The 19,902-nt window shown below is 46.0% G+C and overlaps 1 protein-coding gene across 2 annotated transcripts in view; it reads right to left on the reverse strand.

Annotated features, from left to right (window-relative positions):
* Positions 1 to 3,024: 3,024 nt before the first annotated feature.
* The window catches only part of SRP72 (signal recognition particle 72), a 259,141-nt gene continuing 242,263 nt past the window's right edge, over positions 3,025 to 19,902 (reverse strand). For both annotated transcript variants that reach the window (XM_085641079.1, XM_085641078.1), the window contains exon 19: positions 3,025 to 3,260. In XM_085641079.1, the coding sequence (XP_085497205.1) occupies positions 3,077 to 3,260 (184 nt within the window). In that variant the 3' untranslated portion in view covers positions 3,025 to 3,076. The remainder of the gene's footprint in view (positions 3,261 to 19,902) is intronic.

Consider the following 19,902-nt stretch of genomic DNA (forward strand, 5'->3'; position numbering starts at 1 on the left):
CCCACAGCTCGAATTTGTATGATGGGTTTACAATCCGAGCCGGTTATCATTTCTAGGGGGACGATGCATGGGTGCCCCTGCTCCCCTTTGCTATTTGCTCTATACATTAACCCATTTTTGACTATGCTGGAGGATAGACTGATCATCAAATCCATCCAATACAGGCAGGAAAGCTATCAGGTGTTTGCCTATGTGGACCATGTGGCCATTGTCTCTCCTGACCCATCCACCGCTATCCTGGAGATAGAGCGACTGTCCTACTTGTCCAGGCAAGCATCTGGATATAAACGAAATACGACCAAGATGCAGATTATTTGTACAAATCAAGCCTGTGCTGGAGACTTTCGGGTTACGAATGAGGTTATATATCTTGATATTGAAATCAGAACATGCCTGAATGAACTGGTATAGGCTAATTGGGGCTCTATGCTAGTTGGGATTAAAAAACAGTTAGACAGGATTGAATGTCTTTATCTTTCGCTGGTTGGAAGGTGTAATGTGCTTAAAATGAACATATTAACTAAAGTGCTTTTTTATTTTAGATCAGTACCATTAGAACTTACCTGCACTCAGTACCAGCCCCCTTCAGTCGATTTGCGGCATATTTATGTGGGGCCATGGGGAAATCTCGTAGGGCAATGAAAATCAGATAGCAGCAGGGCAGTTCCTAACTTTACATTTTATTACTATACCTGCCTCCTGCAAAACATGCGGATATTACTTACTGGGGGAAGGCACTGGCAATGTGGCAGAGGCTTCATCCATATATCAAATGGTACTTGGTTCAGTAGGCTGATAGCTGTCTGTTCGAGATACTTCAACCAAGCTATTATAAGAAAACTCGCTTTAAGGTTCTGCTAGCAGTCTTTAAAGTTTGGAAAAATGTCCGTAGATATTTTAAGATAGATAGAGTCGGTTATTATACACCTACTGCCGCATCGACGCTGCTGCCCTCTATCTTTTGGGATACTATAACAGCTAGATGGAGATAAAAGGGGATAGTGTTGGTAGTGGATTTTTTCAATGAAGATGGTATTTTCCCATTTTCAGCACTGGCAGAAAAATATCTTCTCTCTAAAACTGAATTTGCTAAGTTTTTACAGATCTGAGATTTCCTACAGAGGAAATGGAAACTGATGGTGGCAATGCAAAATCCTCTGGTAGAGGCAATCAGTTGGAGGGATCGGAAACTTATATAATTGTCTGGTGGAGTCCCAACAAGATGATTTAGAGGCTCACAATCTTCAATGGAACAACCTGTTGGGTCAACACGGGGGAAATTCTGGAGGAATCTATTGAGATATCAGAGGAAATCTTGAACTCTGCCAGTTTAAAAGCACAGTACTTTAAAACTATATTTAATCTGTACAATACTCCTGCTAAAATGTGTAAATGGAAGGGGATGAATGGCGGTAAATGTTTCCGCTGCAGGAAGAACAGGTAGATATCCTTCATATGCCTTTTACCTGTGTTCAATTAAGACAGCTACTGGGGCGAATGGAAGCTTTTCTGGCGGAGGTGACAGCTATAGAAATTAATATTACACATATAACGATGTTATTGGGCCTAGGTATCGGGTTGACGGCTAGAAGGGCCACTCAGCAATTCAGGTATCTATTATTCATGGCTACTGCAGTTGCCTGACTCTGCATAACTTCCTCCTGGCTGCAGAGGGAACCTCCTACTTCCAAGATGTGGAGAGTTAGATTTTATGCCATTTACAATCTCGAGCATAGTCTGTATTCTCTCAAAGGGCTACATAGACGGAAACTGGGCCTAAGGATCTGGGGCCCAATGATCGAGCACATGAAAGAGAAAAGTAATATGTATGCAGTTCTTTATTATTGTGAATTTATGCTCTTACTAGAATATCAATTATCTCTCTGCACCTTACTAACAGGATGAAACTGATTTTTTGTGTATTTTATTTTCATGCTGTTGATATTTATACTCCCACATGATTTGTAACTGGTTTAACTATGTCATGGATTGAAATAAAAAAAATAAAAGAGCATGCCAGTGACAGCTTTTCCCCAAACCAACAAGAGAGGCAGCTATCCAGGAAAAGGCATTCGATTAACTGCTCAACAGGTGGTTCGGGGGTGGTGGTTCCATAGGATGTGCAGATAGGATGTGCAGGCTCACTGCCTCCTTGTCTTGCTGGTCCCTCCAATGTGACTGGATGAAAGAGCAACTACCTCCACTTGCAGTCTTTCTGGAACCAGGGTTTAGTTACTGGTTCAAAAGCGGGAGGGGAGATCTGACCTATCCTGCTTTATGTTACATGCACCTTTTCTGGTTCTCAGCTGTGATGTCTCAGTCATACAACTGGTTAGATCACTAATGATATGCTGTGCCCCCCACCTCTTTCAGGCTCCCATTTTGTATTGAATTTAATACTGATTACTTCACTTCGACATGTTGGAACCAAAGGCAATACTTCTGGTACTGAAGATGTTAATCACCAACTTTATGGAAGCAGAGCAGACAAAGGAAGGAAAAAAACAATATTTAACATGGGGTGGAGCCAGATCGAGAAAGACATGGTCAAATCTTCCTGAAACTCTGAGATCATGATGCATGTCCCTTGACACCCCTAGATAAACTTAAAATACCCAGGAATCAAAGATGCCACAGGCGACAAGGAATTAAAAAGTTCACAGACAGTGAAGGATCACTCCATCATTTTGGCCCAGGAATTGAAAGGATGGACATAAAATACTTATTATTTTGGACCACCTATCAGTTGCATACAAGGGTTATGTGCATGTACAATGTGTGGTTTTAAAAGAATTGCAAAGGAGTCCACTTACATGCTGCATTCAATATTGCACCTGCAAGCTATTGGCTTTTGAAACATTCCCACAGATTTGCATCACAATCCATGCTGCTTGAAGTTTATTTTCCAATTGGAAATAACTTGTGCCTCCCACCTATCTGCTAAAAATATCTGACAAATGTTTGCAACAAAAGACAAACACAAGTTTTTTTAAAACAAAAACTGTCTCGCAGCTTGAACTTTAATTTTCTTGGAGCAAAATAATGTTGCTTTTTGGATGCCTTTAATTTGTCCATTTCACCAACCACCTTTTCCACCTTTTTTCTTCTTCTGTTGTACCTTCTTCTTTGTGCCTGCAGCCCCAACAGGTTTTTGGTGTCTTGGGGGTATTACATTACTTGCGGAGGAAGATGGTGCATTTGCAGCAACACTGCCAGGCCTTGGAGATGTCGGAGGGCTCGTAGTTGTTTTACTGGCGTCCCTGGTATTAAAGAAATAACACATTATTGTATACAATTCAGATGTAATATGCATGTTAGTCTTTAAAAGAAAGCAGTTTAATAATTTACAATTTGCTAATAACGGTCAGTTAATTATGATGTCCATATTTATTCATTTTAGATCAAGACACTGAGGCTGATCTCATTCATTAATGAACTCTCAATAATAAACCTTCAATAAAGCGATATTTATTATCAATGATGGTTCAGTCACTCAATATATAGAACATTCCTCAATCTAACTTTTTTTCCTGCTCATAGGAGAAAAAATATCTTTTGAGCAGCATAAATCCAAATTAAATGGGAGGATATATCGAACAGATTGAATATAGGTTTACTTTCGAAAACAGGTGTTATGATACTGGTTGGTGTATTTAATTGGGTCTCGCCTGAGCCAGCACTTTAGCACTGCTCTGAGAGAGCTATAGAAAACGGGGATTTGGAAGTGCAAACGAGTGCTTTTCAGGCCCCCAACTACAGTGCATGTGCGCCGGGCGCGCGCACCATTTGGCAGCCTGCGTGTACATTTCGCGGGCGCTTTGATGTTCTCAGTGAGCCGCGCGGCCACTGAGAACATCAAAGCGCCCGCGAAAGTGCTCACCATATGCTAGCCTTCCCTGTGTTGCTTTAGCACTCACCGCCCCTCCCCCCCTTCCATGTTCTTTTGTGTCTGCAGTTACTTTTGAAGCTCATTGATTATTTTGCCATCCGCTTCTGTCACCCCTCCTGCCATGTTTATTTTGAACTGCCTCACACCTTGTCACGTGACAAGTGCCATAACGGCTTCAGTAAACACTACTTTGTTGAGCTTGTTTCCGGTGCCGTGCTTCTTTCATAATTGCCGCAGATCCTGTTCCGTTTTTTGCTACCCTCGTCCCGGCCGCCACGATAAATCTTTCATAGTTGCGGCCGCACCTCCTGCTCTGTGGAACAGGGCATTACGATACTAGGGCCATGTGTAAGGCTACTTCGGAGCGCGTGCTGCCATTTACACGTCAGAGGCATCCATAAAGGTTCACTGAATACAAAAAACGTCAACAGAGGCATAATAAGCCGAGCAGCACCTGAAGACATGTTCTTCAGCCCTCGCTATACCGCACTTAACACCAATACGGTGTTTAGAGAGAGGCTAAACATACCAGGGCCCGCTGCCAAGGTCAACTGCGTGAGGACCCCAATTGTGAGATGCCTGACAGCAACTTACCACCCACAGCAGGCAGAAGGGTGTGGGGCGGCAGCAACAGTCATGTTGAAACGCCCCACGGTGCCACTGGCGAACACGAGAGCGGAGCAGTACAAGAGGGGTTCGGTTACAAGTGTTCGAGACATGGAAACAGGTGACCATTAACGCCCCCACAATGTGTAATACAGTCAGTATCGGCAACTACGCCTGCGCAAGTCGCGTGAGGCAACATAACAGAACTGCTCCTGGGGGCAAAATGCTTTATCCATCAACTCTATAACTAGACCCCCCCCCCCCCCCCACACACACACACACACAGCTTCTGCCTTTGTTAAGGGGTCCCAGAGACCACTTGAGGCAATTGGGCAGGTGCACAGAACCTGTACCTCTGAGTAACAGCATTTTTCAGTGGAAAACAGGTGTCTCGGAATAGTGAGTTGCTGCTCTTTCAATACTGCGACTTCACGAACTGCTGCCACCATTGGCCGACATGCTAAGCCTCTAGCTGTATTGCTTTGCTGGTCAGTGTTTTACTTTTGAGGGAAGGTTGACATATACAGCTGTTTTCCGTAACCCACCCGACTAGCGACCCCTCGCTTGTTATGAGCAACAGAATCGAGAACACTTTTCTGCTAATGTAGTTTGGCCAAGGTGCGCGTCCGGGTTGTTAAGTAAAGATAAAAACCCCACGCCATTAGCCCAATATGCACTGAGATTTTGCACCACAGACAGTCTAGCTTTAGAACTGCATTATTCTGGCAGCCCTTCTCAGGCCGACAGTCAGAAGGCCGAATTGTGCCTCGATATGTGTTAGACCTCAGCATTCCGGGACTACGAGTCCCAGAATGCAAAGAAAAATCCTGTACTGGAGCAGCTAGTCATACGCAGACTTTGGAAACCAGGAAAGCAGCTTAAAGTTAATAGGTCTAGATTTTGTTACCTTTTTGTTGTGGGGGTAAAAGTCCCAGCATGCTTGAATGCTGACTGAAAATACAATAGCGCCGACAGAAGCGCCCTCACGAAGTGGGATCTTTTGATGGCAATACTCGCGAGTTCATGTTACTTATTAGAGGCAGGGCCAATGATTTGCACGCTTCTGGGGACGGCCCACCCTCCCCTACCCGATGTTTCCACAGAAGGCACCAGTCTGATCGAAGACCTGCAATGCAGTCTAGACTTTAACACACTATAGCAGTTGCAGAAGGTTGTTAAGTGTCCCGCTAGTGGAACAAAAGCAGACCCCAAGGTCACACCAGTCCCCAGTAGCCACAGCTACCACTACAACATTCAGGTTTTCAACCCATTTCTCTCACTCTCTCCTCAAACACTAAAAACCCAGACACAACTAAAGAAGGCAACTGGTCGAACAGCGACATGCGAAATAGAGACTAAAAAAAAACAAGCATTTGCAATGCAACAGGTCTCGCATTGCGAGAGTTTAAGCTATTAGTATTGAAATGGCAATGTCTTTTATTTACGTTTTTAAACCCAAAACATAAATAAAAGGCATTGTCATTTACAATGTCAATAGCTCATACTCGCGTGAATGCGAGACCTATTGCATTGCGAATGCGAGACCTATTGCATTGCAAATGCTTGTTTTTATTATGAGTTTGATCAAACCCATCTTCGTGCCAGCTGTGAAGCAGTCTTCTTTGGAGATGTTGATCTTAGTTTTAGTCGTTGCGGGCCAGTGGAAATCGGAAATCGTTCTGTCATTTCAGTGACCCTTGTGAGAAATTGTGGTCTCTCTCTCTCTCTTGCTCTCCTGGCATTGAATCTCGTGGAGATGCCACTTTAAATAATCAGGCAAGTCTGGCATTTGAGAAATAATTTGTTACACACACTCTGGAACCATTTGTTTGTAGCTTGTAGTGCTGTAGATTCACATATTCTACATACTCATGTCATCTAGTGTTGGGCATGGACGTTTGTAAGCTGTTATTCTTCAAAGCAGTTTCATCCTCGAGAGGTCTTGCGACTCCTTCCTTAGGCTACAATGCACCAGGGCAAAGATTGTTTTTCCAAGTGGGTGACCAATGTAAGTGAAGTATAGAGCAGCAAGACAGATGTGTATTGTGCCGAACCAATAATCAGCATCTTAGATTATTGCCCGCTTCCAGGGAGATGTAAGGGTGCATGTGAATCTAAAGCACTAGAAGCTACAAAAAGAGGATTACTGGGCAAGTAACATTTTCCGTTTGTAGCACGTGTTGGTGTAGATACACTTTCCCTGCATAGAATGTAAAGCAGTTACCCCCATGAACGGTGGGTAGCGAGCAGATTAAGTAGATGTTTGGAATAGAGTTTTTAGGACAGTTTGGCCAATTAAGGCCTCCTTAAGAACTTGCATATCACATAGTAGTGCTTAGTAAACTGTAGTGTTGACAATTTAGCAGGTATGCAGATATCTACTATTGGAGTGTCCTCTAAGAATTCTTTCTTTGTAGTGGAAAATGCTTTTAAAAAAACATGTAGTGTGCGTTTTGTTTTTTTGTAGCATGTCTGTATGCGTTTTACTATACATCTCACAATACCACCTTTCGAGATAGAATTTCTTTAATGGGGCTTTGCAAAAGCAACAAACAGTTGCATGGCTTGCAGATGGATTTTCTCCTCTCAATGTAATACATCAGTGCCCTTTTGACATCTAATCCGTGTAATGCCTTTTCTGCTACTGTTTCCGACTTTAGGAAGATGGGCAATTCAATTGGCGGATTCACATGGAAAGGGGAATTTACCTTGGGCAGAAATCTTGGCTTTTTCCTTAGGACAACTGTCTTTGTGAACTTGTACAAGGGTTCCTCTACTGTGTGCGCTTGCAACTCACTAACTCTCCTCAGCCAAGTGATTGCCAATAGTAAGGCTACTTTACACAACAGAATTTGGGTTTCACAACACTGTTTTGGCTCAAACATAAGTCCCTTAAGTCCTGTAAGTATCACATTAATGTCTCACGTAGGGGCTGGTGGAGTTCTAGGAGGGATAACTCTTAGGTCCCTCCTTAATAGCTTTCACAATAGATATTTCAAGCAAGAAGGAATATGCTACTTACCAGTATGCATCTGTTCTTCGCATGTAGAGCTGCAGATCTACACACTTTTGCATAGATCGCCATCTGGTGTTGGGCCCGGATGTTTGCAGTTTGTTTTTCCTCTTGGAAAGTCTTTGGAAGTCACGAGGTCGGTGACTCCTCCCTTGGTTCGTATTGCACAGGGGCTTCGGCTCCATCCTCAGATTGTTTTTCGCCAACAGGGAAAGATGGAGCGTAGTAATAACAGTGAAGAAACCCATGTGTGTTGTATCTAAATAAGATAGACTGGAACAGATACAGGTAGCCGGGGAGGCGGGTGGGCGTGTGTAGATCTGCAGCTCTACATGCCAAGAACAGATGCATACTAGTAAGTAGCATATTCCGTTCGAGGCATATGAGCTGCAGATTACACACTTTTGCATAGAGTATATAGCAGTTCCCAACCCTAGCGGCGACCACTGGTATCTGTTGCAGTGGTTTGAAATAGTGTTTTTAGTACAGCCTGGCCCACACTAGCTTGTTGCTTGGTTTGCACATCTACACAGTAATGTTTAGTGAAAGTGTGCGGTGTTGACCATGTAGCTGCTTTGCAGATATCATCTAATGGGATGTTTCCTAGAAAATCCATAGAAGCCCCTATCTTTCGTGTAGAGTGGGCTTTAGGGGGAACAGATAGCGTTCGTTTTGCTTTGTGGTAGCAAATCTGGATGCATTTTACAATCCACCTAGCTATCCCTGATTTTGAGATGGGGTTGCCTTTGTGTGGTGGAGAGAAAGAGAAACAGTTGTTTGGTCTTTCTGAAAGGTTATGTTCTCTGGATATAGTAAAGTAAGGCCCTTTTAACATCTAGCGTGTGTAGAGCCCTTTCTGCAACAGTTTGAGGTTGTGAGAAAAAAAAACGGTAATTCTACCGATTGGTTTAGATGGAAGGGGGAAATGACTTTGGGTAGGAATTTTGGGTTGGTACGGAGGACAACCTTGTTCTGGTGCATTTGGAGAAAAGGTTCTTGTATAGTAAGTGCTTGTAACTCACTGACCCTTCTAAGGGAAGTGATGGCTACAAGAAAAGCGGTTTTCCATGTGAGAAATTGCAGTTCACATTTATGCAAAGGTTCGAAAGGCGATCCCATTAGCCTTGTGAGAACTATATTTAAGTTCCACACAGGTGAGGGTGGTACTCTGGGGGGAATTATTCGTTTGAGGCCTTCCATGAAGGCTTTAATGGCAGGCACTCTGAAAAGTGATAGGTGCTGTCTGTTCTGTAGGTAAGCGGCAATTGCTGCGAGGTGTAGCCGAATGGATGTATATGCTAGGTTACACCTTTGTAGATGGAGCAAGTAGCATATGATGTGCTGTATAGATACGTCTAGAGGGTTGATTGTGTTGTTATGGCAATAAACAACAAATCTTTTCCACTTTGCAGCGTAGCAGGCTCTAGTGGTAGGGCGTCTAGCTTCTCTGATGACATTCATACAGTCAGGGGGAAGGTTAAGGTATCCAAATTCTAGGATCTCAGGAGCCAGATCGCAAGGTTGAGCTGAGCTGGGTCCGGGTGTCTGATCTCTCCATGGTTCTGGGTTAGGAGGCATGGTGAGAGGTGTAACTTTTGGTGTGGCACTACCGAGAGTTCCAGCAGCGTGGTGTACCACGGTTGTCTGGCCCATGTTGGAGCTACTAGAATCAGTGTGAGGGAGTGCTGTTGTAGCTTTCGCACCACTAATGGAATTAGTGGGAGAGGTGGAAAAGCGTACGCAAATTTGCCTGACCAGTTCATCCACATCGCATTGCCTTTGGACAACGGGTGTGGGTATCTGGCGGCGAAGCTTGGGCATTTTTTGTTTTTGTGGGAGGCGAAGAGGTCTATCTGTGGATGCCCCCACATCTGAAATAACTGGTGAAGAACCTGTGGGTGAAGTTCCCACTCGTGGATCTGCTGTGTCTGTCTGCTGAGCAGATCTGCCACGGTGTTTGACTCCTGGGACATGTTGGGCTAGGAGAAAGATTTTGTGTGGAATTGCCCATCTCCATATGCTCTGTGCTAGTTGAGAGAGCTGTGGAGAGTGTGTGCCGCCTTGTTTTTGAATGTAGTACATGGCCGTCATGTTGTCTGTGCGAATAAGGACTGCCTTGCCTAAAATCTGTGTCTGAAAGGATTTTAGGGCTAGAAAGATTGCCAGTAACTCAAGATGGTTGATGTGGAGTAACTTTTGTTGCGGCGTCCATGTGCCCTGCACTGTGAGGTGTAATAGATGAGCTCCCCAGCCGGAGAGCGATACGTCTGTTAGGATTATTTGTGGAACCGGGTCCAGGAACGGTCGACCTCTGGAAAGATTTGTGGTGTTCCACCACTGCAGAGAGCGATGGGTGCGACTGTCTACCAACACCAGATCTGTCAGTTGCCCCTGGGCCTGGTTCCATTGGCGCGCTAAGCACTCCTGGAGTGGACGCATCTGGAGTCTTGCATGAGGCACTATGAAAATGCAAGAGGCCATCATCCCTATCAGTTGCATAAACACTCTTGCTGGGAGAGAGTGTTGAGGTATGAATCTTTGTCGCAAAGCCTGCATGCTTGCAATCCTGGCAGGATTGGGGTAGGCTATGGCTTTTGAGGTGTCTATGGTGGCACCGAGGTATTGCTTTGTGTGGGATGGTATTAGCTGGAACTTTTGGTGGTTCACCGTGAAACCTAGCTGGTGAAGTAGTTGGATTGTAGTAGCGGTGTGATGTACACATTGGTTGTAGGACGTGGCTTTTATTAGCCAGTCGTCCAAATATGGGAAGACGTGAATGTGCTGTCTTCTGAGGTGTGCCGCCACTACCGCTAGGCACTTGGTGAATACCCTTGGTGCTGTTGTGACCCCGAATGGGAGCACCGTAAACTGGTAGTGTTGCCCGTCCACTACAAATCTGAGGTACTTTCTGTGAGCATGGTGTACCGGAATGTGAAAGTATGTGTCTTTCAAGTCCAGTGTGGTGAGAAAGTCGTTCTGGGAGAGGAGCGGAAGTACCTGCTGAAGTGTTACCATGTGAAAATGGTCCGAATGTATGTATGTGTTTAGAGGCCGGAGATCTAAAATAGGCCGTAGAGTCTCGTCTCTTTTTGGTATCAGAAAATATAGGGAGTAGACCCCTAAATTTTGCTGATTGGCGGGGACTTGTTCTATCGCATGTTGTTGTAGGAGGGAGATTTCCTCCTGTTTTAGTAATGTGGAATGTTCTTGTGACATTGGGCGTTGCCTGGGTGGAATGTTTGGGGGGGTAGATGTCAATTCTAGGCAGTACCCTGAACGAATAATTTGGGTCACCCATCTGTCTAAGGTGACGGTCTCCCAGACGTGAAGGAAATTTTGTAGCCTGCCCCCGACCGGAGTGGGATGGTCTGGAGGGAGCAGGGGGAAGTCATTGGGTAGGCGGTGTGGCAGAGCGGGCGGTATTTGTTTTGCCTCTGCCTTTATTGTTATTGCCCCTATAGCCGCCTCTTTGATAACCCCTTGTGAAGGTGGATTGAGCAGGGGATTTGTAGGAAGTGGACGCGCTATCTGAGGAGTATCCTCTGGTCGTACCCCGAAAGGAAGAGCGGCGAAAGGAGCGCCTAGGAGGGTGTGACTGCAGGGCTCCCATAGATTTCGCCGTATCTGTGTCTTTCTTCATCTTCTCGAGGGCTTCATCTACCTTTGGGCCGAATAGATGTTCTTGGTCAAAGGGATGATTTAATATGGAGGCCTGTACCTCAGGTTTAAAGCCTGAAATTCTCAGCCAAGCATGGCGCCGGAGGAGGACGCTAGTGTTAATGGCCCTGGAGGCTGTGTCTGCTGCATCTAAGGCACAGCGTATGGAGGTGTTAGTTATTGTCTTACCCTCCTGAATTAATTCATTGGCCCTATTTTTGTATTTTTCTGGGAGATGGTGCATGAGGGTTTCTAATTCATCATAATGCGCTCTATCGTATCTGGCCAATAGCGCTTGAGTGTTGGCGATACGCCATATATTGGCTGCCTGTGACGCAGTGCGCTTTCCTGACGCGTCCAGTAGCTTTGACTCTGTCAGGTGGTGGTGCTTCTCCTGACGCCTGGGAGTTTGACCTCTTCCGTGCAGTGGCAACCACTAGGGAATCTAGTGGCGCTGGCCCTTTGATATAGGCAGGATCTGTGGGGGCAGCTTTATACTTTTTCTCTATGCGTGGGTTAATGACCCTAGCCCTGACTGGGTCTTTAAAAACCTCTGACGCATGATTTATTACCCCCTTGAGCATAGGTAGTATGGAGGTAGACCTATGTGCGGTATCAAAGGTGTCGAGGAGGAAATCGTCCTCTACCGGGTCAGTGTGTAGCTCTACCCCGTGATAATGTGCCGCCCTCTGAAGTAGGTGGTGAAAACCTAATGAGTCCTCTGGTGGAGATGGCCTGGATGGCTAAAGGTCATCTTGTGGGACATCTAGAATGTCTGGATTATTATAGTTGTTCCATGGGTCTGGGGATCCTGTAGGGGTGGGGTCTTGTGGCACATCCCCTGGATCGTAATATGGGTCCCCCTGATCATCACGGTCTGGAGACAGGGTCGGGGAGCGATGAGGCAGGGGTGGAGAAGGGGGCGGAGGTGGAGAGGGTGGAGGAGGTGGGGAAGGCACTCTGAAAGGGGAGGTAGCAGAGTCTTTCCTCTTTGGAGGTGGAGGCGGAGCCGGTTTATCCAAATGCCTCTTTTTAGAAGAGAGTGCCAAATGTCCAGTTTTTGGATCCTTGGTAAGTGTCTTTTGCAAGGGATCCGGTGTAAACAGTTCCTGTGACAATGTTTGTTCCGTCGGCGCCAAAGGTTTTGGGGCCGATGACTTTAGGCTTGTCCGTGCCGTGCTTTTTTGGAACCTCCGATTTCTTGGTCGGCGCCGAGGTAGGCTTCGGTGCGGAAGTGTCGGTGCCGAGGGCCTTATGGTGTTTGGTCGGTACCGAAAGGCTGGGTTTGGACACCGAGGAGCTCGGTGTCGAGGTAGAGGCCGGTCTCTTTTTCGGTGCCGAGGTGTGTTTCTCGGCACCGCTGGCAGGCTGGCTCGAGCCCGAGCTGCCGGAAGGCTTATTAGGCTTCTTCACCGGGCCCGAAGGTGGGGTGTTTGAAGCAGTGTCTTTGGTCTTGCCTAGGCCCGGAGGCGAAGGCGTGACCAAAGCCTTTTTGAGTGTCGGCGCGGGTGTGGGAGGTGGTATAGTACTCACGATCCTCTGCGCCGGAGTGATGTCTTCCACATCCGAGTCGTCGGCTTCGGAAGCACTGACGAGGTCCTCTTCGGTGTGCTGCTGGCCCGGAGCTTCGACGTCATCCCCGAAGATGTCGACTGGAACGGAGGTCGAGGAGTGCGCCATATTTCGTCTGGCCCTTCGATCTCGAATAGTCTTTTTCGATCTGAAAGACTTGCAGGCGGGACAGTCTCGAGCCTCGTGTTCAGGGGAGAGGCAGAGGTTGCACACCTCATGAAGATCGGTGTGGGGGAATTTGGACCCACATCGAGGGCACTTCTTGAATGGAGTTCTTTCCATCAGCCAGGAGCGGAGCTTGGATAGGCCCGAAGGCCGCCGTCGACGACTGGAATCGAAGATGTGTCGAAGAGAAGGTAATTGAGGAGATCTGGATCTGAACAATACCACGATGAGCGAGGATTCCGCTTCGATCGTCGAACTGGAAATGTTCGGAGCGCGAAGTATTACATCCGAGCCCGATGGCGGAAAAAACACAATCTGAGGATGGAGCCGAAGCCCATGCGCAATACGAATCAAGGGAGGAGTCACCGACCTCGTGACTACCAAAGACTTTCCAAGAGGAAAAACAAACTGCAAACATCCGGGCCCAACACCAGATGGCGATCTATGCAAAAGTGTGTAATCTGCAGCTCATATGCCTCGAACAGTGTGTTCTCTATTTTCCTTGTACCCTTCTAGTGCAGCTAAATGTAATTGAATAGAAGTGTGTGCCAATCCAGCTTTTCGTAGGTAACAAATGATATTCTGCACTAATGATTTAAGTGAGATTACCTTTTTACATAAGGAGTAATGGACAAATGTTTCCGATTTGCAGTGTAGCACACTTGCATGGTCAGTTTACATGCTTCACGCAGCCTGAAGTAGTTGTAAGTAACCTAATCCTAGGACTTCAGATGCCAGATTGCTAGGCTCATTTCCCGGAGGTTTGGATGTTACAGGATCACGGTCCACTCAGGCAAGAGGTCTGGTATCATGGGTAACTTCTCATAATGGTGGCCTGACATTTCCAGTAGCACTAAGGACAAAGGCTGTGTCACCCACATCAACACAAGAATGAGAGTCATGGAGGTTTGACCCATCTTCCTCACCAAATATGGAATCAGACACAGTGGGGGAAAAACAAAGCGAAGTCTAGGCATTTTGCGTTTTCTTGGGTTGTGAACAGATCTATTGTGGGTGTGCCTCATTTTTAAAAGTACATTTAAAGTGCTTAGGGATTCATCTCCCACTCGTGGGAATGTTGATGCAACCTCTGCAGAGCATGTGTGCAAAATCATCATGCAACCCTGATAGATGCTCCGCCAAAAGCTAAATGTGATTGCAAATGGCTTGCTGCAAATTCTTTGGGCTAAAGCTGACAGCGATTCCACCAGCTTCTAGATGTAGTACTTGGCGGTCATCTTATCCATCTTTACAAGAACTATGTTGCCCTGAAAGAGTGTGTACAACACAGTGAGCACCAACTGAATCGCTGCCAGCTACAGGCAATCAATGCAACATTCCTGTTGTTCTCGTATACAGGAAACCTGAAAAATCATGTGGTTCCTATGAGCTCCCGTTCCAAGAGTGAGGTGTGTATGGTAATGGTCACCTAAAGGTTGAAGGACTACAAATGGCCTGCGCAGCAACAGACGTGTGTTAAACTGTAGACCCTATCAAAAATATATCTTCTCCATAAGCCTCCACTAGTGACCATTGCCTCATTAGACAGTCTTACAGAAGACGTGTAATCTTGCATGAGGCACTGTAGCTGTAATGAAGCAGTCATCCCCAGCAACGTAATTACTATCCTCACTGGAAGTGAGCATAGTGTCTGAAAAAGAGTTAGATCCTTTGGAATGCCATCACCATCTCTTAGTTTGGGTATGTTTTCCGTGTGATGAAGTTTAGCATATTTCCGAAAAAAGGTTGGATCAGCTGTGTCTCTAGATGGATTTTATCACATTAACTGTAAGAGATACTGCTGCCCGGGTGTGTGCTATGCAATGCTCTTCCACTATTGCTCTTTATGAGGCAATTATCCAGATACAGGAAGACGTGCATGACATTTCTTCATCAGCTAAACATATGGAGAACACCCATTTGGCTGTTGTGACCCATAAGGATTATGTGTAGGCCTGGGCGAAGCACTACGCTACGCTCGCGTAGTTTGCGAAGTTCGCGCTACTTCGCACTACGCGAACTGCACGTAGCACAGTGCGAACGCGCGTAGCGTAGTGTTGCGTAGTGCTGCGGTCATTTTTTGCTTGCTCGCGGTCCTCAACGTCAAGTTGGCGACCGCGAGCAAGCAAAATGACATCCTGGCGAGACTTTTTCCTTGTTCGCGATCGCGAGCATGGAAAATAAACCTCCCGGCGAGATTCCCAACGCGAGAAGGTCAGGTTTCTCATTGCGAGGGGTCGCGTATGCTCGCGACCGCTCGCGATGAGAAACTACCAGTTCGCGTTGAGAAAGCTGCAGCTCGAGTAAAAATCTACTCGAGCAGCAGAAAACTACAGCTCGCACTGTGCAAGATGCCATTTTCAATGATTGCACAGTGCCGGTTGCTTGTCCGCACTGTGCAATCATTGAAAACAACATCTTGCACAGTGCGAACATGTTACTTCGCAGTTCGCGAAGTGCTACGCGTAGCTCGCGTAGTGCGAACTTCACTTTGCGTAGCTTCGCGAAGTGCTACTTCGCGAACTACGCCCACCCTTAGTTATGTGGCAGAACTTCAAATTGGTAGTGTTGTCCACTTACCAGAAAGCACAAGCAGTGCTGATACGAGGAATGAATTAAGACATGGAAGAAGAGGTCCTTAAGGACAATGGTTCCAAAGTGCTATCCTATGCAAAACAGCAGCAAGATGCTCTGCAATGTGTGTCATTTTGAAGTCTGACAGGCGGCATCAGGTTAGTGGCCAAAGTCCAAGGATAGGCTGTAGTGTACGGTCTTTCTTGGTAATCAGGGAGCACACTCGTTGTCCATGCAGGTTAGGTGGGATTGATTTAATGGCACCCTTGACGAGAAATGCATGTAGTTCCTCTTGCAGTAAGTGCAAGAGTTCCTCAACTCATTACATGCTGACCAGGCATAGGTTTGGTGGTGTGAAGCTTTAGAGAGTACCCCAGCTGAAATAATGAGCGGAGCTACTTGTCTGTAGTTATGTCCTCTCAAGCTCGAAATAATAAATGTCTTGTCCCCTCGACAAGTTTTGTGCAATTAGAACGAATGGGAGTACAAGTCATTGTTTGGTGGCAGAGGCAGCCCTGCTAGAGTCACCTTTGCCTCTGCTGCTTCCATGGTTGCCAACTCTTCCATGGGATGTGGTAGTATGGCACACCTGATAGCACAATGTATCCTCAGGGATAGCAGCAGTCCTATCAGCTTTGGTTCCTCCTCTTGTCTGTCTGCTTTTGAAAAACACTTGTGTGAATGGGTCTGTAGAGTACCCATGGCTTTACAGTGTCTAGGCCCCTTGTTTATTTTTCCAGTATATTTTTCATTTGCTGACATAAGGCAGTTAGTCAGCGCCATGGGCTGGTAGGTTTTCAGGGGGAACCTCTAAGGTGCCCTCTGGGTGCATGTACTAGTAAATCCGCCACGAGCTTCAGTGTGGGCTTATTAATACGAGATATCTGATACCAAACATCCTTCTTTTCAGTGAAGCAATCATGTAGCTGGGGGGAACATGTTTTCACCAGTGCCCAGCGCAGGTTTTAAAATGGCTTCCCTGTCCCCTTGTACTGGCAGTAATGGAACTGACCAGCACCGAGGCATATCTGCTCCAGCACATATGTCCTCAAATGTAATATAAGGCAACCTGCTTTAGGTGTGCAAGGCCTGCTGTAGGGGTGACTAACAACTATTACATGCAGAGTTAAGGAATATGGCATACAGGGATGGGTGTCATGTCGTGTTTTCACTTTTATCTACATCAAGACAAGCAGCCTTCAGTGGCAGTTAGCCGATGGTTGGTGAGGGGTCCTTTATGGAGGCACAATTCATGCTACAGCATATAAGGACCCTCTTTAGTGCCTCAGGACCTAGGTACGAGGGGTCCATATGCTAGGGACTTAAGGTACTAAACGTTTTGCCAATTGAGGAAAACAATTGCATAGTTTTTGGAAAGAGATCTGGCACTGGGGACCTGCTTAGCAGGGACCAAGTGCACTACCAATTGCAATTACATTATTCCAGGCAAAAGGTGGAGGTGACATGTCAAAAAGTGCACTTTCCAACTACTGCCCATTCTATCATGGTATGCTTTACTTTATGGTAATCAGCTGCCCATTGTATAACGGCATGGTATGCTGTGATATCAATCTGGGGGTGATGCATTGCGCTGGATAGGACTCCAGGTTGCAGTACTCCTCAGGTCAACACGGTAGTCTTCCCAAGGGTCATCCCCTCCTCATGTGGTGGAGAATACAGATATGGCTCTTGGGGGTCATAGGGACTCCCCTAGACTAAGTCTGAGTAAGAAGAGTGAACAGACTGCGGACGTGGTGAAGTCTATGGTCATGGTGGAGGTTGACAAACTAGCAATGAAGTTGTGAAAGACTGACTTGTGGCCTTGTCCTTTTCTTTCTAGAATATCCGATAGAATTTTAAAGGGAAACATCTGATTGTGTTCTTGATCTTAAACTCCTGTCAAGCAGAGAATTTCTACTTCTCGTGCTCTGAAGATGGGCACAGGTTGCAAACCTGATGGTGATCTAGATATGGGTATTTGCTATTAAGGGCATGTTCCCCATACCATCCACCCCCATTAGAACCTTTTGGTAAAAAACGAGTTCTATAAAGCATCCGCTTCAGTGCAGTTTAGAACCTAACTGACGTGGTCACCGATATGCCTGGCTTGTTTTCCAACTATGTATCAGGATACTCAACTAACTGAACTGAAAGAAAGAAAGAAGAGTTTGTCGATGGAGCACAAGCTGGAAAGTCAGAATCACATAGCAGAAATAAAGTCTGGGATGGAGTCTTTGTCTTAGTGCACCTTGGGCTAAGGGAGAAGTCAAGACATCTCCCAAGACGGAAGACTTATTTGAAGAAAAAAAAAACACTTGCCAATGTCTGAGCCAGACACTAGAAGCCTGGAATCTGTAGAGCATATGTACCTACAGCATCACATTCTAGAAATACAGCTGTTTTATTAGATACGTTGAACTACAATTAAGCTGTTTAAGGGACACAGAGAAACAGATACCAAAAAAGAGGAAAATACAAAATATTTTATCCGGAAGTCTATGGAAGATGCTATAACATATATTCAAAACAGGTTAGTAAGATCAATTAGAAGAGAATCCCATGGTTTCAGATCCAATTCATAAGATATGGGGGACTCAGCCATCACCATGACCATGCTGATGATATTTCATTTAGCAGGGATAGTGGAATCAGGAAGTAGCAGGAAGGCTCGAAATAAAAATAATAAATGTTCTCATAAAAGGAAGCATTTGGATGAGGTGGCTCAAAAGGGTCAGGTAAGTAGGTTGCTGCCCAGTGGTGATTTAATTCCCCTGTTTTTGTTTAGGAAAGTAAATATTAAGGTGATTAGAAAAAACACTAACAGTTGTCGTTGTTTTACGGTGCTACCAGACCTTTTGCCTTAGCCATTGGTTATGCCAATGCTGTTCCCTATCAGCCCCAAAAAAAAATAAACGAAAATTAAAGTGTGGCCGCACTGGTTACTCCTCACCACAGTCATTGATGCTGGAGGAAGACAGAGGGTTTCACACAAGTGAAATTCCCCATCACTGACCACCACTGTAGCTCTTTAGTTACCACAGGGTAGATCTGGACCTTGTCCGATAGTCCGTCCCAGTGTTAAGCCCACTAGAAGTAGAGGCACTAGTGAAGGGCATCATATAATAAGTGTAGGTGACCAACAGGATGTAAGAAGCCAGGAGGCCCAAAAGGCAAAGGACTGCTAGTGTCCCCTCCCAAAACAACGGGACCATATCCTGAAGGTCACGGATCTTCTGGGGAGGTGGAAATACTTTTAGAGATGTGTCCAACAATGCCTCTATGAACAGGAGGCATTGTGAGGGCTCCAGTTACGGCTTGGGTAGGTTAATCGAAAACTCCAAGACAAACAGCATAAATGCAGAGGAGCTCAGGTGGTCCGAAACCAGTTGCGGCGAGTCTGCCTTCAGCAACCAGTCATTGATGTACAGGAATACACAGATGCCTAAATTGCGAAGGTGTGCCACCACCTCTGACAATACCTTGGTAGAGACAAGAGGTGACAATATTAACTCAAATGGAAATAATATGAATTGGTAGGTAGGTACACCCTAAGCAACTGAGGAATTAGTATGTAAAAATACACATTCTGCAGGATGAGGGACCTTATCCAGTCTCTGAGCTCCAGGGCCAACAGAAACAGTACAAAGGAAAGCATCTTGAATTTCTCTATGCAAAGAAAGGCATTCAAGACTCGAAGGTTGAAAATATGACTTGGCCTGCGGTCCTTCCTGGGGACAAGAACGTAATAGGAGGAACATCCCTGCCAGATCTCATGCTTTTAGACCAGTTCCACCGTTTCGTTGTTCAACAGAATTGAGACTGTGTGTTGCAAGATGCAAGCATGATCCACCAAAGTGGTTGAGGGAACAGGAGGATTTGATTGGGGTTTAAGGGTGCCACCCTGCTCTATTATCTATAGGATCCAGTGTTCAGTTTTAAAGGCCTGCCACTTCAACAGATGAAGACATCCTCCCTCCCGTAGGCTGCATGTGCTCCTTTAACAGCGAGCTAAAGCAGTTTTACAGGTTGTGCAGAAGAGGGGAAAAAACTGCTCCTGGACGTGATGGTCCCTTTGCTCACTGCGCCCTCTGTACTGGTATTGGGATCCGCTGCAGTATTGGTTGAGACGGCTGACAATGCTGAAGTGGTGGTCTCTTAAGAGTCACCTTGAACCTTGCAACACTCCTGATGAAATTGACAGCCATTGGGGCAAGCCCTAGAGAATGAGCCATAGGTCCACCCCTGGCATGAACAGCTCAAGGGTCTAATGTGCTTTCTCTCCACATAGGCAAGAGTAATAAAATGGCATATCCATCAAGATGGAACAGACATCCCCGGAAATGCCAGTCGACTGTAACCGGGAATGTTGCCAAATGATGACACTGGACCCCATTAAGCGAGCCACCCAGGATACCATCTCCAATCC

Source organism: Triturus cristatus, chromosome 2_2 (genome assembly GCF_964204655.1).
Source record: "Triturus cristatus chromosome 2_2, aTriCri1.1, whole genome shotgun sequence".
In the NCBI taxonomy this organism is placed as follows: Eukaryota; Metazoa; Chordata; class Amphibia; order Caudata; family Salamandridae; genus Triturus; species Triturus cristatus.